The sequence below is a fragment of the Idiotropiscis lumnitzeri genome, chromosome 6 (genome assembly GCF_059441095.1).
Source record: "Idiotropiscis lumnitzeri isolate Australia: NSW breed Sydney's pygmy pipehorse chromosome 6, RoL_Ilum_1.0, whole genome shotgun sequence".
Taxonomy (NCBI): Eukaryota; Metazoa; Chordata; class Actinopteri; order Syngnathiformes; family Syngnathidae; genus Idiotropiscis; species Idiotropiscis lumnitzeri.
This window is the reverse complement of record NC_142396.1, coordinates 9,131,456-9,156,726: the sequence shown is the minus strand read 5'-3', so window position 1 is coordinate 9,156,726 and position 25,271 is coordinate 9,131,456. Positions and strand designations below refer to the sequence as shown.

The window sequence follows — 25,271 nt, the reverse complement described above, 5'->3', positions numbered from 1 at the left end:
GTGAGACAGGTGCCTCTTTTTTTTTTGTTGATGCAGCTCTTCCTATCATTCAGTACCACTTCCTGTCTGTGTGGCGGATCCGTGCCAGCTGTCCTTGGATGCATGCATATGCGCCCAGACCATTAGCCGAGCCTAGAGCAGCGATGCTGACGTAGTACAGTCTGCGTAACAGACCTTTCTGCATTCTGTCAGTTGCGTCTTTTAATCTGGGGAAAAACAACCAAGAGAGACTGGGATCATTTTTTTTTTTCATTTAAGCCAACGCGGTGTGAAATGCAGCACTTGCATCTAAACCTTATGAATCTGAATGCTAGGTATGTAACAATACTTGAGATGATATTAATGATATTAGTAGATGGATATTAAGCATTACAAAGCATTAAAACCCCTTCCACCGATAGAGGGCAGTATTCCGTTTCACATGTTGCAATTCCAGACGTACGGTCAAAATTGTGTGTAAATATTTTATACTGGGGGAAGTCATGCCAATACAAAGATAATGCATGCTATTAATATTTGTTATCATATTAATCTCGAACAATTTCCTCATTCATTTGCAAACCAAATGTGTATATTGATAGACTATCCCATTTTCCCAACTTATTCCCAAAATGTTTATTATTATAGTTGTAATTTGTTGTTGTGTGGAACTGTATTGCATCATACTTGAATGGTTCTGGAATTTTTTTTCTAGTATACTCAATGTTAAGGGGCAAGAGATCAACAGTGACTACTAGTTATAAATTGGGGACAGACTATGTAATTAGCAATTTTAATTTGCCGTATTATAGCTGTAATTCTCACGGGACCCAATATATTTGACCAGTAACTACTTTAATGTTTAAATGTTATTTAAACTCTATATTAGTTTTTTTGTTTATCAAGTTCACTCTCATTCCAGGCTGCTTTTGTCAATTAGTTGAATCAAATCCATTTAAAATGAAATTCTGAATTAAAATCTAATCATTCATAAAGCAAATTCTTATAAAAAACTCAATAAATCAACAGTCAGTTTGCATTGAACAAATATACACACATTTATTTTGAAAGTATAAAATTTCACACTATAAAGGCCACTTTTCAGAGTAAATTGCCAACCTCTCTGTCGGGCTTACACAGGGAACAATCTTGCCCCTGATACTGTCTGTGGCAAAACATAAGAATTGTTCTACTCCACCACAGAAATGGGTTGGCAAGAACTGAATAATTTACGCTTTCCAAGTGAATGAATGGCAGGAGAGTGACAATTCCTGATTTGTACAATCCAGCCAAGGAGCAGGAAATCCCGACACTTCTCTCGCTTTATTACACCGGCGTGCAGGCACAGCTTGACGTTACAGGCACTGTTTGCCTTCTACTGGGAGACTCAAAGTGGACATTCTTTACAATGGCACCACTAGAGGATCCCGGCGGTGGGAACGTCCACGACCAGGGTGGTTCGTGCTGCACACCTCACTATTTGTTGCCGGCGGGTTCACTGCAGATCCGCTGAGGTGTCCAGAGAGGGCGAGCGATGCGTTCACATTCCTACGCTCGCCCGTCAACTGTGATGTGGCACCCGCTGAGGTAGAAGAGTTGAACCAAAAAGACTTATTTTCAAAGTATGAAAATGAGTAACAGTCACAAAAATAAACTTAAGAGTGGAGTCATGAGAAGGAGAAAATAATGTCACATTTCAGCACAAACAATACATAGACCGCTTCTGACTTTGTTCACCTCGCAGGCAAAATGGCGCTTTCACAAATAGTTAAACGGAACCGTCGGACCTACAGTGGGACGCCGCTCCCTCCGGTTAGGGTGAAATTGCTCTCCTCCCCAACCTCAAAACCTCTACCCAAGTGTGCAAATGACAAAACATAAGTCAACAAAAATGGAACTATAGCAGACACTTGTCAGAGAGGGCACATTCCCACAGATGGTACATCATGTTTCTCTTCCATACTAAAAAGTAAACTTATCACGTCCCTTTTGAAGGCTCAGGTCTCCCCTGAAGGCTGGAATGGGTGAAGCAAGCTCAACTGGCCTCCCTGGTAGAGTACAAGGCTCTGCTGCAGGGTAAGCAGCCCGCCCCCCCAACGTAGACTAGGACCAGCTGCTGTCCGTCAAATCCGATGTCCCCTTACGGGTGATGATGCTTTCTGTCGACTTGAGGAGGCGCTCTAGACACGGCGCGTTGATTTTACCCGGGGGAGGCCCTCTGGGCACAGAGTCTGTGTTAGCGGGGCTATCTGTGCTGGAGGACACGGCGCTGTCCTGCGTTAGGTCTCTCATGGACGCCACATGCCGGGGGGTGGCCTGGGCCTGCTCTGCTGTTGGGGAGCAGATGGGAGACGTGTGGAGCCATTTCAGGTTGCTGGCTGAGTAAGGTCCGGGAGGTGTGAGGTCGGTGACTCGCAGCGGTTTGGCGGCCACCGGAGTTTCGCTGATGGTGACGGGGTTCATTGCTGCAGTTGTTGGTGTCACTAGGGAAAGCTGTGGAGGAAATAGAGATCATGATATAGATTTGGTTAATCGATATGACAGTGTTATTCTATAGAATGTGTCCCATTGATTGTGTAAAAGAGAAATGGAAAGTAATTTGTCAAGATAAAAATGTACCAAGTCATGCCAACCGTAGATTTTGTCTAGATGTTAGAGACATGACTTGCATGTCTGGTCTCATCGGTTTGGTGGCTTTAGCAGGAAGCAGCATTCCGTGCACTGCCATGACTATACCAGTATAAGTCTGCTCATTGCCTTTGACTTTTTCTTCTGGTTTCTTTATCAAGATGTGCAAATTTTGGGACATTTTGGGGGAAAATCAATTAACCATAGTAAGCACATCTCGACAAGCCTTGAGGCGGAAATAATCTTTTCGGCCAAGCTAGTCATAGAAATGACCATACAACGATGAAGTTAGATATGGATTGCGTTCAACTAATTATATTTAAAAAAAATAAAATAAAATGAAAAATCTAAAACATCGCAACGAGGTGCAGTAACCAGTCTCCCACATAAATTTCCTTTCCTTATCACGGTTAAACAGTAATCTATCGGTCAATTAATCTGGTATTAGAGTCACATTGCTACTTGCAAATAAAGTCTAATTGACTATTATCCGTTTTCATGCTGGCTTTGTTAAGTTCTACAGGTAGTTGCCAACTTTTTGGGTTTCATGCTGAGATTCAAGAAATCTGCTGAGTGTTGAGCTAACCCAAGCAGCCAATGAAGTCAAAATGATCCGTTGAAAGGTGTAAACAATCTTTGCCCTCGTGACACGGTCTGCAATGGTTGGCATCTTTCACAAAATATTTGTTATAGTCTATCAACGTCGTTACCCAAGAGAAGTTGGGAAACGTGTAAAAACACGAGGGTGTGTTACACCTTGGCAATAGAATGTCACAGAATGTTCTGACCTTTATTATTCCCTTAGGGACACGCCTTTAAAATTACCTTTTCTCCTCTGCGATTGTTCACATGGAACACGAGACTTTAATACTGTACGCCAGTAAAAATAGCTTCCAATCCTCCCTTAACGGTTTTAGACCAGTGATTGAGTAATAATAGAATTTTAATCCCCATTTCCCTGTGTTGCCACCATATGTTATTGACAGCAGGGTTCTTGAAATGAAACTTTTTTTTTTTTTTTGTGCAATATCCAAAGTGTACCTTCAGTTTCTTGGTAGGAACGGCTTCCTCTGTGTGGGTGACAGCCAGTTGTTGCTGGGGGTTTACATTAGGGAACCAACTCTTCAGCATTTCCTCCATTTTAAGGATTATACTAATGTATTTTTCCCTGAAAAAGAAAGAAACAAAGAGAGTGAGGGAAAAACATGATCATCTATGAGCTATGGTTGCATGAATCTGAGAACTCTGCCTGAAATCTTGCCAACCTCCGCGGGGAAATCTTATCTCTCTGTTAAGCTCACACAGGAAATATGCACTCTCAAAGAGGCAAGTGAACAATTACGCTCTTATAAAAAAAAAGCGTGCGCTCCATGCGTGGGGAGGAAAATTCTCCTTGGTACATTTCTCACGTTTGGCTCTCACACGTGCCCTCGTGTATAACAGTTCCACTCGCCTCTAAATTTAAAGCACCAAAGCCGCGATGCTTTCCAACAGCGTCACCATGAAAATAAACTAGTGGCCGTGACGCATTTCTCATCGGAGGCGGGCAGAACGTGGCGGCTCTTTAATTTCCAGCCCATCAAAACCAGATGGTGGGCAGGGATTAGCCAGTGTCATATGATCAGGACCTTCTTTCCTTACTCCTTTCAGAGCATGTTAAATTCATGTGAAAGATTATCTGTAACAGTGACAGCTAAAAAAGTCACTTTGATCCTATCTGCCATTGTGTGGCTGTTGGAGGTGCCAGCTGGCAGCGCCGAGCCGGCACAGAGGGGACGTGGGGGACAAGAGGGGATTTATAGCCACCTTCCAGACTATCTACAGGGAGGCTACCACACCCACTCTTTGTCTCCCTGATGACGGCGGCAGCTGGCAGCTGAAGGCACCAATTAGTGTGTGCTCACTAAAGATGATGTCAGAGTACCAGCACTGGCAGCACGTTGCATGCAGTATGCTAATTAGGCCGCTGTTTCATTCTTTGACAGTCAGAGTAACGTATTGTTACGGAACTGCTGCTTATCATTCAAATGTACTACTTGTTGTTCATTTGAATTTGACTGCAAACAGCACTTGCGGACAGCAAAAGGTATATATTTTTTTTTATTTACTTGGGCAGTGATTATATTTACCAGTTTTTGGTCTCTGGCTCAATGAAAAAGCCAACATTTTTGGATTATAATAGGGTGTTTTTAATATATTTATGTATGATCATTTAATTTGCATCACACATTTGCGTATTAGGTACCACCCGTACATTCCAATAGCACTCAAATCAGAGCTGGATCAAAACCTTTGCTTTTACAAAGATCATTTTTTATATGTAGTCATTTAAAGGTTTTTTTTTCTTTCTGCTCATAAATGCACCTTAAAGTCCACTTTATTTAGATCTTTTTCTTATTGAGCTATATGTTGTCACATTTGGCCACTGTCCACCTTTAAACATGTACATCCATTTCTTTTCAATCCTCCTTTTCTTTGTTTTTGTGAGGGGAAAAGCATTTGGAGAAATCTCCTTTTCATTCAACATTTTTTCTCTTAGTCACATCTATTGTTTGTATTGTACTTTCACAACATACCGAATTTCCCAGAGGAACCAATGAAGTACTGTGGTTACTGTATCTCTCATGAAACCAAATAGGTACCAAAACAATAGAAATGCCTTTCTTTGAAGTCTAAACCGAACATTGTTATCTTTGTAAAGCCAGATTTTGTATAGTCTCTTATATCGGATCGTATTGGATTGGGCTTCATAATGCGGAAACAAAAACAAAATTAGAATACCCAGTAACAGACACGTACAACAGCATGAAAATGTACTGAAATGCTCTGTTTCAAGGAGTGGTGATCTCACATGCCATTAGAGCATCTAATCAAGCAGAGGCTCGAGTGCCGCTCCCACATGGAGGCTTATTCATTTTTAACGAGATGCCCGACTGCAGCGAGACCCTGCAGTCTCTGCAGTAAATTTATCCTGAATGTGAGTGTGGAGAGGAGAGGGCGGGCGGGTTATAACCCGCTGTGTGCCATGTGTTGCAGCCATGTTGGAATCGGGGGTGGCAATCACAATTTCTAGAAGTTTCCATCAGTTGTGTAATCCTAAGTAGTACTTATTATTCAGCTTTCAGACCGGGAAGGGAAGGGAAGTGGATATTTGCAATTCCATTTTTATTTAGTTCATTATTTAGGCAATTATAATCACTTTTTTAGTGACCCACGTTATTCGTGAATTCTCACTCATTGTGCAAAATGCGCTATATAAATAATATTGTATTGTATAGACTTTATGGTGAAAATCATCAATCCATTAATTCCCCCAATGAACAGTTCACATAAGGCCCACCATGTCCATAGGCCCATACTTGAATGAGTTTTGTGTGTGGGGAGAACTAGACCCCATCACGCACCTTCAGAATGAGAACAGAGTGTGTGAGCCAGCTTGGCTCTCAGGTCCAAATGACCTCTGACTTCACAAATTCACTACAAATCCCACAGGTGCACTCCAAATTCTGAGAAAAACTCTTCCCAAAATATAATGGCCTTTGTATTTTTGTCTATATAGTGAATATAAACAAACATTGCATATTAAAACAGCTTTGTTACATATGTTTAAGTATTTATGTGCAAGTTGAGGACACATACCCCAAGTAAGGGTTTTGTAGAACACCCAGGATCCTTTGGATTCGGTCCATGGCAACACTCTCTTGGAAACTGCTGAGTCCTGGAGAAGGAAAATGTTGTAATACATGAGCAGAGTTGACGGCAGGACAAAGCAAAGTGTGCAGTACAGATGGCTTCCTTAAAATGTGCATTGGTGTGTGTGAGTGTGGTGTGTGTTTATGCGATCAAAACAGACTCCTCCTCTCTCTGAGGCTGGGTAGTATAGGGTCACACGAGGTTTTGGGATCATAAAGTGAACAGGCTGTCTGAGCATGACGTGATCCTTCCTCGCGCAGGACTTTTCAGTGCCTATCAGACCAATAATTAAGAGTGGCTCTCGCCCTGTACAAATGTGGCACGCTATGTTCTCACTCCACTTCGCCAGGCATCTCATTTACAGCGATGGCTCAAGTGTGACATTGCCTGTTGTCAAGTTGCTAAAAAAAAATGTGAAAGGTGTTATTTTTTTGCCTCCCCACGTGAGGTCATTTTGAGAGAGTTACTTTTTAGTTAAATATGTGGTGCACAAATGTGTATATATTTGTTAAAATATTGCACAAATGAGTTGTCAAAACACACAAAGAGAGGACACTTACTTTCTCGGTATCTCCCTGAACGAAGGCCATTCAAGATTGACGAAAGTGGTTGAATGTAACATTGCAGCTCCATGCACTGAAAACAGTAACAAATTGGTTTTAAATTAATGTCTTTAGCCTCATATCCACAAAAAAACAAAAAAAACGTTTTGGTACGGTTCATGTTTCAATCATCTTGCCTCATTAACATGACTTAAGAATTTGTTGGATAAGGTGGAATTGATGGGCTATACTTGAAATTCTCAAACTAGTATTGGTCTAAAGAATAACATGACGTGTACTGTGAGAAGTTAAACTTCATCCATGCAACTCTGGTCTTAATCTGCTCAATATAATCCTGACATCAAAACTACAATTCAGATTTACGGATAGAAATTGCAGTGCTATGATACCTAAAAGGTGGAGCTAGACCCACTGCAGTCTGTCAATAATTCATAAAAATCATCACTACCGTGCAGCAATGGGGAAGCAGCGTTAAAAGCTCGAAATGCATCTAACAAACCATGCAATTTAATGTGCCAAGAACAAAGAACCCACAATGCTCGATGTTCTCCATAGTTGTCCTGTCCTTTGTTTACTGTATTGACGTGGTCTTGATGATTAACACTATTAATATGTAATTAATATACTATTGGGATATGATGTCATTCTGTTCATAAAGCAGACATTGCTAAATCCATTGAGCATTCGCAAAACCGGATGTAAACAAGCAAGACCAGGGTTGACTGTTCCAACCTGAACTCTGGCAAGCTCAACTGGTTTGTACCACTTGGATGAAATGTGGAATAAATTAATTAAAGTGAGGCTTTTAATGGCTATTCAGTTTAAACAGTTAACAGTTGCTAGACATGACTCAGCCCCTGTGTCTCCGCCCCTTGTTCTGTGGATAGGATTTATAGCAGAAAACATGACTAATTCTGCTGACACTGGTGAGTTGAGTTGGGTCTTTAGCGCGCATCATGCCATTCATGAGGCACTTGTAAAAAAGTCAAGCATTTGATACTGGTCAGAGGGCACGGCCCAGTTTTGCTGACACCAACCTGTGGGAGTCTGACGCGATTGAAGGAGGTGCTCACCTTTCGGGTGAAAAGCCGTCCCTTCTCGGACTGACTGGAAATGATACGTCCTCCCTCCTCTTCCGTGAAGCTGTGGCGTCGCTTCGTCTTCTCGCCTTGTTGTGTTTTATACAGTTCAATGTTGTTCCTTCCCCATGCTTCCTTGCAGCTGGAAGGAGGCCCCCTTGAGGACGCCTCGTGGCTCCAGCGGCTGTCGGTCAAAGGAGCATCCGACTGGTTGTGAGACCTCTCAGACTCCTGTTCACTAGTGCTGTCCTCAGTGTCGCTAGCAAGCCAGTCAATGGAGTTGTCCGAATCTGTAGCAGACATCCTTGGCTGCAGGTTTTAACTATCATTGACCATCACTGACCTGAAAAGGAGAGTTGCTTTTAATATCATCAAACAGTACAATATTCTTCCACTATATCGCAATTGTATCGATTCAGCATTCGCAAATTCACTTTCGATGTTCTGATTCATGGGTCTTTCCGGTATACAGATAGCCTGACTTTTGAGTTGTACATCTTCACTGTTGTGCCGTAACTGCAGAATTGCAATGTAATTAAAATCCGTATCCCACCGAAGAGGCAAATGCGCATTCACGTCAGGATTTGTTCAAGGTTGCAAACATTTGCCACATGTTCTCCAGACGTTCGCCAACTGACAAGAAAATTACAGGTGAAGGTCTGCCGAACATTTACGAACTTGTACGTAGGATACACGTTTAAGAACATGAAAAAGAGGTCCATGATTGACTCCAGTAATAATAATTCCCACAGAGCAGAGAGAATCTATTCTTATATTGCTGTACGCTCTTTTTTTATGTGTAGAAGGAACAGCTGTATGTGATGTCGGTTAGTGCCTTGCATTGCCGAGCTCAAAAACTGATCACCTGCAGCTTGTACTTTGCAGCCTGCAGTCAACTCGAAACCTGCCTTTGAGCAGTATAGCGTCGCTTCCTTCTTTCCTTAACATTGCACAATACAGAACAAACCATGTTTGTTCATTTTCTTCCCTGTCAATTTGAAATAATGTCCTGGTTTTGTATAAAGGCAATGAAAATTTGGGTACAATTTGTATTTATGATTATTATTTTTTAATCTGATTCATGGATTATTCTGAAAAAAAAACTAAGCGATAGATGAATCCATTATTAAAATAATGGTTTGTGAGCATCTCTAAAATGTAAAACTGTGCAGCTAATCCATATGATCGGAATCGGCCGTTCTCACTCATGGTTGATTGTTTTGGAATTAGCAGCATAAAACCCTAATTACGGTAATATCTTTGCTAAGTTCCATGCCAGTGTATGGTATTTTGCCATTGTTAGCAACTTAGCATTAAGCAAGTGGACTGTCATTGGAGGAAATTACAATGGTTGAATATTTAAACTTTTAAATATACAATATTTAACGCCTTTTTGTTTTATGAGTCACTTTTCCAGTAAACTTCAGTTGGGAGTGACAAACAGCTTGAGGCAAGCTCTCTTATTTCAAGAAGTGTGAGAGCAGGCGTTAATAAGTTCAAATATGTAGGAGGGTTCAAATTTAAAAAATGTTTTTTTATGGTCTGCACAATGCGGATTTTCATCTTTTGCGGGTGGGTTTGGAATGTATCCCCCCCCCCACACACACACACACGATAAATAATGGTTTACTGTAGATGAAGCCAAAATGTGTTCGACATGAATTCTAAAACTGGATGAATCGACCCCCCCATCTCCAACTCACATGAATACAAAGGCAAGCTTGAGCAGATGGTGATGACCACATTCACCTGTTTGTTTTGCAGACTTAACACCTGAGCCAGTAAACACACAGATGAGTCTGGCACTCGCACAAAAGCCCGCACAGCAGTCCTGCGCATCCCACAAATTTTCCAAATCATTGTCATGGTGACCTGACACATTCAGCCTCAGTCAGCAGGCCTACCAGCTGCTTGCTTGCTCTGCACTCATTCATAAAACATTGCTTGTTTTTTCAAGGAGAGGGCCAGGGGTCTGCCACCATGGTGACCAGTGGCTCAGACGGCTGAACCCCATCAACACATGTGACCCTCAGAAGAGTTTACAACAAGACGATAGTGAGACAGTCTCAGAATATCGCTTTTTGGTGCCTCTGTTTGTCTCTAACACGTTTCCTCAGTGATTAGCAGATCTCTCGTCATGTCCAGGAAGCAAAAGAAACATTTTGAGCACACAGGATTATTTTGGGGTAGGCGAGAATGCTTTTGCTTCAGCCATGTCTCTCACTTCCTGTGAAATTTGTTGGGAAAGAGAGTTAATTGTGCCCTGGTTCTTTGTCCCCTATGCTCTTATCTTGTAAATGATGTGGGAGGAGCAAACATCTGCAGATTCTACTAGAGTAGACAAACCAAAAAACATAAAATGACCTGAGAAAATGTTTGGGCAGTGGCCAGGTTGCTGCGCAACAAGCCAAACAGCTGCGCTGGACAATTGAGACAGAAATCAATTGATATCGCATTTTAGACAGATTAAAACCAGAAAATGTTCACTCCCAAGGCCAAAGAGACATTATAAACTACAGAGTAACAGAGGACACACATTCACACCATGCCCTTGTGTCAAAGTGTCCGCCACCGCCTACATAGTTTAATCTCATTTAATCCAATAATGCTTGACTATAATCCTCAACGTCTGTACTATAAATTAGGAAGAACCAAATTGGGGAAAGATAAAACTCTTTTAATGCCTTTGAGACATTAATTAAGGCTACTGTGATGCATTTAATTTTGGATTGGTTCACACACCTGGCACACGTGTCAAATTGTGCATGTCCTAGCCAAATTAAAAGTACAACACCGTAAAACCAATACATATCTAAAATTAAGTACGGAAAGCTCTTTAAAACCACATTCAAAATCTGCATTTACCTGTGGATGTGGGGCCCTCCATTGAGATGCCCACCACTTATAACACATAAAGAACAATTACTACGTTTAAAATGAAAACAAACCCGCACAACGTTTCCTCACCAAAAGCAAAAAGCAAAGGTAAATGAGTTCCTATCGACAGATGTTCAGACACAATGAACTTCCTCATCAGTGGCACACGTAAATTTGGCAACACGCGCACTGAGATTATACAATAGAAAATCACACAAAGACACACAATGGAAGAAAGTATTATATTCAAACTACCCCAGCACGCGTCCTGATAATCATTCTACTACACCCGGCGTTTGTCTTGAATGCAGTGAATTTTGACTCAATAATTCTAACACATTTTGTTCGCCTGACAGCGATGTTTGAACGTGTGTTGCACATGAAGTGGACACGTACCTTCCCACTGTGGAGCGGACCGGTCCTAGGCTGTTCCTTTGTTCAGCGGCGTGAATATCGCGCGTCTTCCGACCCGGAGTTGAGCAGACGTGCTATACGTGCTCGGAGCGAATGCGGAGGTCTTGAGACCCAACGAGTAGCCCGTGTTGCTTCTCCCGAGACAACGTGTCTGCGGGGGCGGGGTCATGGGCGGCCGACTCGCCCATTTGCTCCGGCGGAGGGCCCGGCTGACAAATGGGCTCGTTGGCTGTGAGCAGAACTCGCGCGATAGGCTAAACCGGTTTACATATGTAAATGAGATGCAAATGAGACAAACACGTGAACACGCGGCTCGGTTTCGTTTCAGCTGGGCGAAAAGTCAACCTTTTTTTTTTTTTTTTTTTTTTTTTTTTAGGAAGGGGGCGGGGGGGGGGGGGGGGCATTCCAGAAGCGTTCTTTCTCGTTATGTCATCTGGACACCATGATGGCTGGCTTTGTGGTGCAGACTTTTAACTGCATAGTCAGCAAGTTAAAGAACGACTAGTATTAGTAAGAGTTTGCACATTTGAATTAGCAAAACAAACCACCTCTTAGTTAATTTCACACTTCAGTAATTATATGGTTATTGCATTTAAAGGGACATATTGAGGAAAATGTACCTTTTACGAAAGGTAAATATAAAATACGGTAACAATAATATTCATCCATCCATCCATTATCCAAACCACTTATCAATCGCGAGGGCGAGCCCTGTCTTTGGGCTGTTGGGCGGGCGCACCCTGAACTGGTTGCCAGGCTATCACAGGGCACACATAGATAAACAACCAATCTCTCACAATACAGGGGTGGCAAAAATACTCTTTTTGTATAATAAAGTAGACGTATAATAAAGTAAAACAGCTGCACAAAAATAAGTATTGAGTCAAATGTAAAGAATACTGCCTCTGAAATATACTATCGAACAAAAGTAACAATTATTGTCTTATTCAGAATATCCCCATTCTGTAACTTGACAGAAAAAGGCTCTCTGCACACAATCTACTTTTCCCCTTTTATTAACTTGCATAGTCCTCATATTGAGTTAGGGGGAATCATTGACCACACTATGAAAACAACATGCTACGATAGCTTTGCAAACAACAAACCTAAAATGCTTGATGATATCTGAAAATAATTCATCTTAAATATATTTTTTTTTTTTCACAATAGCGATAGGATATTTGAACACCAGATGTCAGAGGTTATTTGGTGCACTTAGGGCGTTTTCTTTTACACAGACCCTGCGCACATTTGGTGGCAGAAAGTATACTAATCTTTTGACCAATTAAAAGCAGATCGAAATTGGGACGCATTTGGTGTATCGCGATCTTGGTCAATTTGATCGAGGTGTAAGCTGACAGATTCAGATCTCCAAGCACCCATTTCACAGCAGCCAACTACGCTTCATTGCAAGTGGATTTCTTCTTGCAGTTCAATCTCCTGCATGGACTCCAACGAATCTGTTTATATTTCCACCATGCAGACTTAGCATGTCCTGCTCTGGTCCTCGAGGGCCGCTGCCTTGCATGTTTATGTTTCCCTACACCAACACACCTGAGCTTTGAAGAAGCCGATAACCTTCCGGATCACTTGAATCATGTGCGTTGGAGTAGCGAGACATATAAAACATGCAGTACAGCGGCCCTCGTGGAACGGGTTTGGACACATATGATGTAGCACGTGCACCTCTCCTGCACTGAATTTGAGACCGGGAAGCTGGTCAGCTGTGTTCACTCCCACAATGGCGCACAAGCCCCTTTCTAACAGCATGCGTCTACGAAAATTCCAAAGGAAAGAAAATTCCACCCATGTACACATGTACGCATTGCGCTTTGTCACACTCCACAAACGAGCAAGATGTCAGCTAATAACAAATAGAGGGAATATTTATTTTTTTGTCACAAGCGTGGCCTTGGCGGAGGTTTGTGTGCCACTCTGTTCCACTTTATATTTTGCGTTTAAGCGCAACACCTTAATATATCTGCCTGCCCGGATAAAAAACCCTCTCAGTGAGGTCAGACGAGCATGCCGAGCCCGGAGGCACAAGTGAGTCATGAAGACTCTCTCTGCAAACGTGATCACGTGCGCCTGAGATAACACCAAGTCAAACACCAGCCTCATGTCCTCGGCTCCCATGTTTGGCGTAACTAAGCTAGTTGAAGAATGTGTCTCCCTTCGTGCTGCATGTGAGCACATTAAAAGCAGAACGACATCTGGTAATTAGACTTTTGACAGTATTTTGTGGCCAAGTTGTTTATTTGATGGGACTCTCCAAAACCATGTTTGCAAGTTGTTCAATTCAGGTTTGCCCAGAACAGTAGCTTTCATTGTGGAATGATAAACTCTGATCTGGCTTGTGTTTCCACTGCTGTGCAGACGGGTGGAGAGTTGACGATAGCTGCGTCAGTCGTGACGTCATAGCAGTGTGACGCACTAAAACTTCAATGGGGTCAACAAAAAGGAGGAATGCGGCACAATACAGTGCTGCATGCTCATATTTTCAGTGAAAATCAAATTGTTACCTTAATCAATTGCTTGCAATGAACTGCAATATGTCTGGTACCATCCTATTACTGGAAGGGTGCCCCAAAAGTTTCTTTCTTCCCCTGATGACGTCTTTAGGATTGTCCTGTCCTGAACTGAACTGCACCACACTACTATGAGTTCCAAAAGCCACACGCCCACAGACGTCATTTTAAAGCCGGATGCATCATGGCACAGCCAGCCAACTCTTGTTGATTTTTAATTGTACTGTGAGGTGGTTTTACATGGTTTCCCGTCGTTATGCCGTCCAAGCCCAGATCCTCCTCTGAACGCAGACTCTGTGACGACACAGAGCTTCCGAGAAAACTCTCATTTCCCCTTTTTGTCTTCAAGGCCTCCAGCACACAGCGAATGCATCATTCCTCTCAAAGCACAGGAAACAAGACATTTTGGATCAAAGGATCGGTTCAAGCACATGCATGAGCCACTTCAATGCAAGGGTCAAGAATAAATGGGTCTGTCTTTGGACACTGACTGACTCCCTATTGTACTTTACAATTTACAGTGGCGAGTGCATATATAGGACAGACATTGGCTACTAAACAGCTTTGGAAAATGACTCTTGGTGAACTTTTTGTTCAAATTAAGTTCTAGCTTGTGATAAGATTCTCTACCCACATTGAGGACACATTTTCAAGTCACTCCAGTGTCAAAACTGGTGATGGGTAAAAAACAAAGTGGTCAGTCCCATACTACCCTTTGGTACCCTTCCTCTGGAACACTAGCTGCAATGGAAAAGTACCTAAACAATAGAGCTAGACTGCAGTTCTGATTTATTGCCACAGAAATCCAAGCTCTATGGAGCATGAAAAACACACAATGCGCCTTTTCTCAAACAAAGAAAAGTTTAGCAACTGCTGGTTTGCAAATTGAGTACGTCTGATCTGGGGTTGCAACGGCGATGACATAATTGTTGTTTTCCTTACTGTCATCCATCCATCCATCTTCTGTGCCGCTTCTCCTCACTAGGGTCGCGGGGGGTGCTGGAGCCTATCCCAGCTATCTTCGGGCAGTAGGCGGGGGACACCCTGAACTGGTTGCCAGCCAATTGCAGGGCACACAGAGACGAACAACCATCCGCACTCACACTCATACCTAGGGGCAATTTAGAGTGTTCAATCGGCCTACCATGCATGTTTTTTGGAATGTGGGAGGAAACCGGAGTACCCGGAGGAAACCCACGCAAGCACGGGGAGAACATGCAAACTCCACACAGGATGGCCGGAGCCGGATCGAACCCACGCCCGATGCTGTCTCTCACTGTGAGGCCATCGTGCTAACCAGTCGGCCACCGTGCCGCCCCCCTTACTGTCATTTTACAGATAAAATTAAGATATTATTTTGGAAATATTTAAGTTACAACACATTATTTTGTTAACCATTTATAGGGTGAATTGAGATAGAAGCGCTGGCAGTAAAGTAAATTCAACTCACGTAACCATAAGCAGCAGGTGGGCTAATGAGGAACAATTAATCAAATAAGAGGCTTCAAGTTGATTAATTCCACTCCTTGTTGAACTTTATTGTTCCAGTAATCATAAAGCAAAGAGAATCACATGTTATGTATACAAAATAAATAAAACTTTGGCTTAGGAAAAGTCAGCATTGGTTTATGCTAACAAACAATGCAAAGCACCATTAACATGCTAACAGTTAGCATCGTAGGTCCTGTTTTCAAAAGTACCGGATATGTGAGCATGGTGGTGCAACACCTGTAGACAGATAAGAATATTCACAGATTTATCTTCTATAAAATTCTGTCTGCATGACTGTAATATAAAATGGCCGAGGCGGGCTCACCAGAGGGAGCAGCACAATGAATTGGAATGTAACATTAAGTTTCATTCTTTACATTTAGTTGAATTGTTTTATTGCTCTGTTTTTATAAAGTACAATATTATAGTGTGCTATTTTAAATTAAAAGCCACAAATACAAAAAAAAATTGCATTGTAACTGGAATGGTTGAATGCCTTTTCTGTCAATTGCAATATGAGTTTTTTGAACATGATCACAGAACAATTTAAACTCTTATCTCAAGGCACCACTCAATTCATAAAATTGACAAACCAATATAATATTTAAATAATTGCAATTTTTTTCTTTCCTATCCTAATTTTCTTATGAGGAACTTTCTTCATTTGATCGTCTGGGAGAAATCCTGGAGTTTTACTGCCTACTGGCATCCATTTTGACCTCAGTTTAAGTCAGCAAATATTATTCCTTTCCCTATAATGCCTCATGGCAACAGATGAATAAAAGGCTGAAGACCAGAGTTTCACAGCTGCTCCAATACCTTTCATCGAACGCTTGTTGGAAATGTGGCACGCGTTCGCAGCCGTGTGTCACTCACTCCCCCTTTATTGGGGGTGGGGCGATTTATTTAAATTTTGGCGTGTTCTGCTACCAGGATCCGAAATGAGTCATGCGACACAAGCTAGCACTGTGATTGTCATTTAGTCACAGAGGATGACTTGTTGTTTTGGTTCCCACAGTTGGCTGCATGCGTCTGCTTTTATTGATATAATTTCATTTTCTGAATGCGAGGCAAAGACGGACTCTCACGCCCATTTTATGACATGACAGGCATAAAACATTTGCCATGTCTTTTCATGCACATGTTCTATCTTCGCCACTCCTCTTACTGTTGCAGACGAGGCTTTTTATGCACTGTGGCCTTTTTATGTGGGGGCTGGTTATATGAATTTATGAAGTAAGTCCAAGCGAGTAGATTTACTTATGTAAAAGCTTGCAAGCAGTTTCACCTGGTTTGAACCCCCCATTCCCCCACCACACAACCTCAATGTCATAACGAGCCGCTACCTGCCAGTGTGCTGCAAGAGGATACGGGTGCATGTGTGAGAGTGTTTGGGTGCTGTTGGCAGAGGGAACATATTTTTGTGTGTGTGTGTTGTTAGCGGCAGCTGTCCACATGATGATGATCTGTGACTCAGCTCCGTGCACCCTATCTTAAGGTCGTACTCCCCACTTGTCCTCAAGTGTCATTTGGGTTGCATTTAAGATCACCTTTGGGCTAGAAGTGAAGGCGAATGGTCGTTTGTTTGTGAGATTTAATCAAATCCAAGCCAACATGACAATGTAGTCGAATGTAATTTTTAAATCGTAAGGGCTGATTTTTTTTTTATTATTATTATATTACATGTATGTTTTATTTATTTTTTTACTGTCTAGATATGATCAGTGCTTAAAAACTGCAGTTGACAAGTTTACAGATCATGAAAAGTTCAAGTGGTAAAGCCACAGAATTGTTTGCATTATTATTGTAATCAGATTTATGACTTAATTATGTTCATGCCACATTTTCTTGGGTAGAATTTTATAAAGTTGTCACAGTGAACACGTAACAGACTCTATTTTGGTAGACAGCGCATGAGTGTTCGGGCGTAAAAACTAGTGCATCTTGATTTCTGTGCCGGTTGCAAGCCTTACTTAGCGTGTTTGAGAATTTGACCACGCTGGCAATTCCGGTGGACCGAGAGCATTTTTCTTTTACACACTACTCATGTACCTGACAATTTGTTGGCTGAATGTAGACAAAATTTCCGCCCCAGAACTACTCCTAAATTGTAGCACAGGTGGCGTTCAGGCGATTTTGGTGATTTTGATCAAGATGCACTTAGTAAGATTTTGCGCTCCGCGGATGCGAGTGGTCGTTAAAAAAAAAAATCACATTTCATTCCTAAATATGACAACAGCGTGCACTGTAACCTCTGAATCATTTTAGAAACCCATCATTGAATGCATTATTATAGTTATCGTTCTTGCTAAACTGGAGGTACCCAAGATCAAAACACAATGGGTTCTGAGAAACATAATTTTCCACAGTAGTCAGAAGCTATATTGAGGGGGGGTGATTATTCATCCCCAAACTAGCGCAGCAAACTAGAATGTAAGCATAAACATGAGCGACAACAGTGTGTATCCAAGCCTCAGACACATGCTGCACGTACATGAGTTCATGCAGCCTGTCAGGTCCATTATAGCATGATTATATAATACTTTCGCTATTAAGATTGCCAGAGAGTGAAGAGCCCTCGCCATCTGCTTCAAGTCACATTACTATCCTTTGTAATATGTAATGCACATGTCTGTCTCTGCGTCAGTCGAGCATAAACTTTTGGCACTTGAGTCTCGTTTGCAAACCACATCGCTAAGCAGAAGAAATGTGACTGCATGAATGCAGTAGGGTGGGTGGTGGGGCGGTTGTAACGGAGCACCCGTGCCTGTGGCGGGTGGCATGTGTGGCTCAGCCAATCGCATTTTGGCATGCTTGTTAAAAAGGTTATGTAGTCGAAGAGAAGTGACATGAGGTGCGTTTTTGTGACTTTTAAAGGGTTGGACTATCATCTTACCCTCCTCCTGCCCTCCTCTCTCTCTCTCTCGCCCTCTCCCCCTCTCGTGGCTTCCTCCCGACCCAGCTCAGTCACATGTGACTCACCCAAGAAGGAAAACTCCTAACCATTTTCCAGACAGTTCACGTAGAGCCGGGTTACGATGGCCCGGCAAGCGAATCACTGTCAAATATTTTATGACCCTGTGTGTGCATGCGTGTTCATGCACGCGCCCTCAAATGTCTGTATGGGTGCCAGAGGCGCTCAAGCAACAGTGGGATATCTATCTGCAGGGCTGATCATTACATGTGACTCGGGTATATTTTAACTGGGTTATGTAAGTGCTCCAGCCTGTGCTCTCTCCACGCACAGATGAGAACGACGCACGATGCAGAGAGAGATTGAGAGCGCACCACAAGCCTCTTCTCCACAGCACATTGAATAATCCCCAAGCTCGGCCTGCAACTTTAACAAATTTGCCTTTTCAACGTTTCGATGAAAAGCAACCGGCCTTCTGTACTTGTGATCTCAAATGATGTAACATTTGGAGCAAGTGGCCTATGTAGAAATATTTAAGTGTGAGTGCTTATGTAACAGGATTTGTGATGGCTTTTAAAAGTGAACTTCCCAAAAGCTCTCGTTTGTTTCGCCTGCGGTTGTCATCTTGTGGCAGCGGAGCAAATACAGAAAGCCAATAATTCAGTTTTAATTGGATGCAGACAGATGATCGTTGATGGTGACTGGAGTTGCGGCTCCCTCGTGGGGATGGGATGAGATGGCTGATGACCAAATTCATGTCCCCTGTAAAACTACCCACGCTCCCTCTGCTAGCATTTCGACGGAATCACCAAGTGGGCGTGTGAGATCTCCTCTTGAAGTGATGTGACAGCGATCAAGGCTGTTTCATAGCAATTCATTTCATATGCCTTCCTGTGTGTGTGTGTGTGTGTGTGTCCATTAATAGGCATAAGAAATTGTAGTTGTCATTGTTATTGATGTGATCTCAACAAAAGGCTTCTGTAGGATTTGGTCCTCTTCTGCAGTATCTCTCTCTGCACTATGCTCCCCGGAGTTCTCTCCCAATCTTCAAAATTAAAAAAAGAAAATAAATAAATATCTTTGAATAGGTTCCCCTCGGCAGTAGTGTGTGACTGCAAGTGACATTGCCTTCTACTGACTTGTGTCAACAATTGTTGAGGACTTTACGGTAACTGTTTAGGTGGTTAGTGGGAGTGAAGATTTAGACAGCTGGCTGTTCGTCAAACACCTTGCTCGCTTGTTGTCACATCTTCCGGCTGTCTACCTTATGAATATATAGTTGTTAACTTGAGGAAACGGCGATCACTTAAAACAAGTTAGGTGACCCTCACTACTACTCAACCACATGTTTTAAGAGGTTCCTGTTTGGGTTACAGAAACATGGTGAACAAGTGATTAGCATATCCGCATTGATTGTTCTGCGGCTCTAGGTTCGAGCCTTTTCTCTGGGATCTTTAAAACGCGCAAGTTAGTTTTGTTTGATTGTCCACAGATATGGGAGTGTGAATTTGTGTTCTGTGACTGACCTGGTAACCAATCTAGGGTGTACCTTTTGCCACTTGGCCAAAGTCAGCTGGGATAGTCAATAGTTGGATTGCATTCTTTCATTTAAATTCAAACAGGGAAAATCAGTCAATATAAATGTTGATTATATTTTGAACTCTATGGTGTTGTTGTAGCCAAGACATTAAATGAGAGAAAGAATGTCTTTATTTTTCAAGGGGCATGTTATCGTAAAGTCACAGCGTGTTCGTATTTCAAGTTTTGGAAGATCAAAGAAATTCTGGATAAAGCAGTTGCATAATGCACGCAGAGTCTCACAAGGTCACTGGTGTGCTGCTCCCTTCATTTCTTGACATTAGTTCTTAACACCTGTCGTTTTAAAGCCATGCTGAGTGGTCTCAATTGTTTTCTGTCCTAGCTGTCTTCCAACGCTGACCTCACTCTCACCTTGTTTCTGCAGTCATTTACAAGACCCGCTTTACCGAACTTTTCCGTGAACCAATCACAGCACGGAAATCTCAAGGAAAACATTAAATAGAAACTTTATTGTGGGCTTTTTCTTTTCCTTGTGCTAACACGTGACTTTGGCCATGCCCCAGATGGGAACGATCTTCCTCCCCACCAATTGCAGCCTCAGAGTCGTATTTGTTTTGTTTTTTTCTTTCTTGTATGACGCTGGTCCAGTCAAACACTTGCATAACATTTGATGGCGGCATTCAAACGGCTCTTTTGTATTGGATCACATCCCAGCCTTTAAAAAAAAAAAACAACACCTGGCATCTTTCCAGATACCGCAAATGTTCTAGAGATGTCTCATCACTGCCTTTGCATCAAACATCCAAAAAGCGCTCACTCTTATACAGTTTAACCTCTTAAGTCAAATGCCCTTGAGGTTGAACAATTCAGAATTAGGAAAAGGCATTCAACACATTTTTTTAATGTCTTTAAATACTATTTTGAATCAGATGGGAAATATTCTCTGTCAATGTTTATGCTCCTCCTGGTTGCTCACAAGCACTTTCACTTTCTTTATTACTCTATTCAGTCAACATTTAATTTAAAAACTCCACTCAGTGCTCCTCAATTAATCTGCAAATAATGTCTTACAAAACTTTCATTCCAGCTGTCGTCATGCTTGTGAGCATCAGAGATTGTTGTGTGCGTTTTGCTTTTTTTCTTAGTTTTGTTTTGTGCCATTTTTGCAATTGTCATATTGCAAAGGACAAGCCTCAGTAACAGGTGTTAAGAGAAGATTGTCAGAAGAGAGGACCACCTGCGTGCCAATACCTTTGTCAACATATGCAACATCACATGTTCTCAAAATCCAAACAAAGCGTATTAGTGTTTTTACAGATCACCGTGGTTGACATATTGTTTGACAATTATAAATATCGCAAATGACACAAGTCACATCTGTGAAGCATATGCAACGGCATTCAAAAGTCGACTTTTTTTTTTTTTTTTTTTACGCGTAAGGTCTACCATATGAAGTATGTGTCCTTAGATGAACTCACTCCATCTGTTGACTTCCTGGGAAATCCATTCGGCAGCCAAGTGGGAATACGATTGAATTATTGCAGCAACATTTTTGGGGGGCGTTTGCTTTAGTAATAATAACATAGAGCTAGGCTGAGTGCCTGTAGGGTTAGATAACGTGACTGTGGGCGGGACTTGTCTGGGGGAGGGTGACAGGCAGGTGGCTGAAATTGCTGCTGTCGAACTCACAGGCGGGTCCGACTGACCGCAGTTCTGACTTCCTGTCGCTGCTGCTCTGTGTCCACAGATCACCCTGTTGCAACTCTCTGCTTATTCTGGCGTCCACATGACACCCCCACCAGCCCACGACTCCCTTCCCCACCCCCGCGCCTTACATACCTTCCATCACTCTGCATACAGTACACTAATCCCCTCCATTCTTCATCATTAGAGTTTTCTTTTAAAACAGCCCCTTCACTAATTCCTACAATGATCATTTGTGTGTCTCCTTATGTGTCTTGTCATGTCTTACGTGCATGAGAAGCCGCTGGTGGTAGCGCTATAGAAATAAAATTGTATTGTATTGTTTTAGTGAGGCTTCATGGTTTCACAATTCCTTGTAAATCCCTTCCCTTCCTCACGTTAGCATGCCGTATTTCACTCACGTGACTGCGCAACCTTGTTGACATTCACATTTATGTTGTCAAGCCCAAAATGGCAGTCATATCCCACTATGCATTGGGGTTTCCAAAGCATACAGTACTGTGTGCAAAAAAAAAGCTAAGGCTTGCCACACACGTAGTTCCTCTTGCACAGTGATTGGCTCGCGAACACCATGGGTTCTATTGTCGGTCTGAGCGCAAGAGTAGCGCAAAGCGCAGCCTAACTGTGCTCATGGGTGGAGTTTTCTTCCTTTTGATATTGTGCTCGACTGTGCGCTGGTAGAATTGGGCGTTACTAGGCGTTAGCGCTAGGGTTGTAAAATTAATTGATGTTCAAATCATGATTTTCTCAATCTTGAAAACTTTATAATTGAAAAAAAAACTATTCGTGTTCAGAACGGCGCGGCGAGGATGGCTGCTGGTATCTACGCTGGCGAGGCCCGGCCTTGAAATACACCGGCCATTTGGGAAAATTCAAATGTTTCAGAAATTTCCAATGGCCACCACTTACCAAAAAGATTGTTTTGTTCCTCAGTGTCGTCTAACCCATGTGTGAATTCAAGTCCAACGCCTCATCCAAATCTGATTTTGTAGATGTTCACTTAAGACAAATTGCAAAATACAATTTTTCCTGCAAGGGCACGGTGTATGCGTGTAGGTGCGTGTGTGTGCGTGTGTGTGTGTTTACTCCTCCACCTCTCAAGCGACATTAACTAGGTCAAGCGCAAATGAATCAGCCAGCAACCTAAAGAATGGTGAAGACAGGTTGTGGGAGGTGGAGGGGAGTTAGGGGGATTCAGTGGACTTTGAGCCCAAATCTCAGACTCGGGATTAAAAAAAGGTGTCACGTAATTGTGTCTCAAGCTTACCCGATGGTCCATTAACTTGCCATGGAGGTCTAAATCCACTAGCCTGTGGGGACTTGGTTTAACAGTTTAATGGTCACACAGCTAATTATGCTTCGCCACAGACTAAGCCAGCCACTCAAGGACACTCAGCAGTTTATCCGGCACTAAATCCCTGTTCACTGCAAGCGCCAAGATGTTTCAAAATGATATGTTTTCTGTTCCCATAAAGTGCCAAGTCTTGATGTTTTTGCATGCGACCCCACAGGCAATTTCATGCTGTGTAGGTTGGAAAACACCCCAGCAAGGTCCACCCTCTCCGCGGTGTTGTAGTCTGAATGACGCAGCTAGTAGTGAGATTGCGAGTGATTTCCACAGATGCAACTTCTTTGTTCCCTTTCAAAAGAAATGTCCCCAAGTGTGATGGTGTAGTGTGCCCATTCAACTTCAATAAATAGAACTAAGGTTTTAGCTATCTGCCTTGGAAGGTCAGCAAGAGAAACCTTACCAAATCTAATAACATTTTAAAAGCTTCGTTTCATTCCTCATATTAAAAATTAATTTTGATGCATAATGACATTGGTAAGAAACTCGTTCACTTCTTTGTGTTCTTCATTTAATAATATTAAACAAACTTAGGGGAGGATGCATGAAGTAAACCAAATGACTGTTTAGTTTTTAACCCAATCAATGAGCACCACTCACACCCTTGCATAAAGGTGTTGGTGGTAACGGGTGCAAGTCTCACACTGGTGCTGACAAGTGAGCCCCAGGAGAACAGGTTTCAGCCAAATGCTTCAGGCTAATTTACAGGTCTGCTTTTCCGCAAGGTCAGTAGGTTCAAAGTGTCACAGATGGCTGAGCTGTGGAGTAGAGGGACTGGTACTTCTTGTAGTGGGGTTGGGATGGGAACTAAGCAGGTCAATGAGTTTGTGTACATTTCTGTATGGAACATACTCATAAAAGTAGTCTTTCCTGCCCCCAAGATCAGACACTTAACTGCTTAGTTTGTGCGTTTGTGTATAGACATTTTCAGTAGAGCCAAATATTTAAATGATAATAGAACAATAAGATTTGTAAAAGGGAATAGAAATTTCAGGTGAATAAAAGACTGCCACATGTACAAAATGTTTATTGTACTTGGTTGGGAGGGTGAACCAGAGTGACTGATAATTTCTCACTTAAAAATAGCCTGGACTTTTTGTCTCAGGATGGATCAGTTGTCAAAAATAAACATCAGTGGATGTAAGAATGAAGGTGATTTGTCCCCTTTGATTTGCCAAGTTTGTTTCGATGGAATTCTATTTGACCTCTCCAAAGTTTAATTATTTGGATAATATTAGAGCAAAGATTATATATGTATATATATATATATATGACGCATAATGTTAGGGGAAATTTAAGGTGGATCAGAGTTCACCATTCCAAACCTAAAATTCACTTCATTTGTAATAGAATCAGCAGTGTGAGCATAGTAAGCTTACGATCCGTTGTCCATGAGATAAAGCTATCCTGATCCCTAATCCTTGTGATTTCAACTTGGCCATCTGACTGGAATGACCTGCGTCTTGTTTGCTCAGTGACAACAAACGTGAACATGCATGGAAAATCTTGCATGTGCAAGAAAAAAAAGATCTTTGGAGGGGTCATGACCGATGAGGCTGGCAAGTGATACCCCAGGTTTGCAAACATGCGTCTCCAGCTCTACACATAAAAGGAAACTTTTGTTCTGTGGTGTTTTGTGGTCATTGCATCTTCGTCTGGTGGAGTGTTAAATTGAGTTAGCTGAGTCAGGGACCATTTACACACACAGGAGTATTTTTCATGAAATCATTTTGGCCTCTTGGTTATAATGTATAACTTGCCAACAGGTCTCGAACGGCCATAACTGACAAAAAATGTCATTGTTCCCATTAATACCCCGACAAATGTGACGATCTTTCAAAAGTATGTCACAACAAAGGTGTGGTGTGCCTTGCGTGTGTCACTCAAGATAATGATCTTGAAAAAGCTTTTCCATCAAAGTATTCCTTTCATGTCCTTTACAGTAACTGACATTTCCAACCCATATGCACTTTTGGAGACCTGCAAAGTAAGCAGCTGGTGCGTGTGAATATGATTAAGGAATGAATGGTAATGAAATTCTAATTGAAAACATTTTTACATTTTTTATTTTTCCGTAGGCGGTGCAGGACTTGAGGCTTCATGATGGCATCCAGACATCCCCTTTTTGACAAGAGCATTTTATTGAGCCTCACGATCAAGTATTGGAAACTTTCAAGGACTTCAAATTGTGTAAGTTTGAAATTCTTCATGTTTGCTCCTCACTCTTTTTGACTTTTTGAGCATATTCAAGTTTTAACCACCCAAAATGACTTTCCATTGCTCGTGAATATCATTCTTTATCTTGAAAGCAAGAACACATAATTTCACGCCAAGTATAACACAAAACTTGTTTTGTTTTTTTTGTTGAAATTTGTGATAATTTGACCGAGAATTGACTCGTTTATTCGATTACAAAATAATGTCATTTTTTGGAACACCTGTTATATATTTCCAATACATCTTATCTTAACTTAAACCTTGATATTTCCTAACATTAAAATTTAAACCAACACA

At 41.9% G+C, this 25,271-nt stretch overlaps 2 protein-coding genes across 2 annotated transcripts in view; one reads left to right on the top strand and one right to left on the bottom strand.

Moving 5' to 3' along the window:
- Positions 1 to 25,271, top strand: part of ca12 (carbonic anhydrase 12) — a 73,588-nt gene that overhangs the window by 5,630 nt on the left and 42,687 nt on the right. Inside the window, exon 3 of the mRNA XM_088298600.1 lies at positions 24,836 to 24,947. The gene's annotated coding sequence lies outside the window, so the exon portion shown is untranslated. The remainder of the gene's footprint in view (positions 1 to 24,835; positions 24,948 to 25,271) is intronic.
- ciartb (circadian associated repressor of transcription b) lies at positions 1,013 to 11,378 on the bottom strand. Its single transcript, XM_088299091.1, has 6 exons — positions 11,216 to 11,378; positions 7,937 to 8,285; positions 6,861 to 6,936; positions 6,247 to 6,325; positions 3,649 to 3,775; positions 1,013 to 2,472 (listed from the first exon to the last, which is right to left on the bottom strand). Exons 2-6 carry the CDS (start codon positions 8,243 to 8,245, stop codon positions 2,083 to 2,085), a joined length of 981 nt encoding a protein of 326 aa, XP_088155217.1. The 5' UTR covers positions 8,246 to 8,285; positions 11,216 to 11,378; the 3' UTR covers positions 1,013 to 2,082.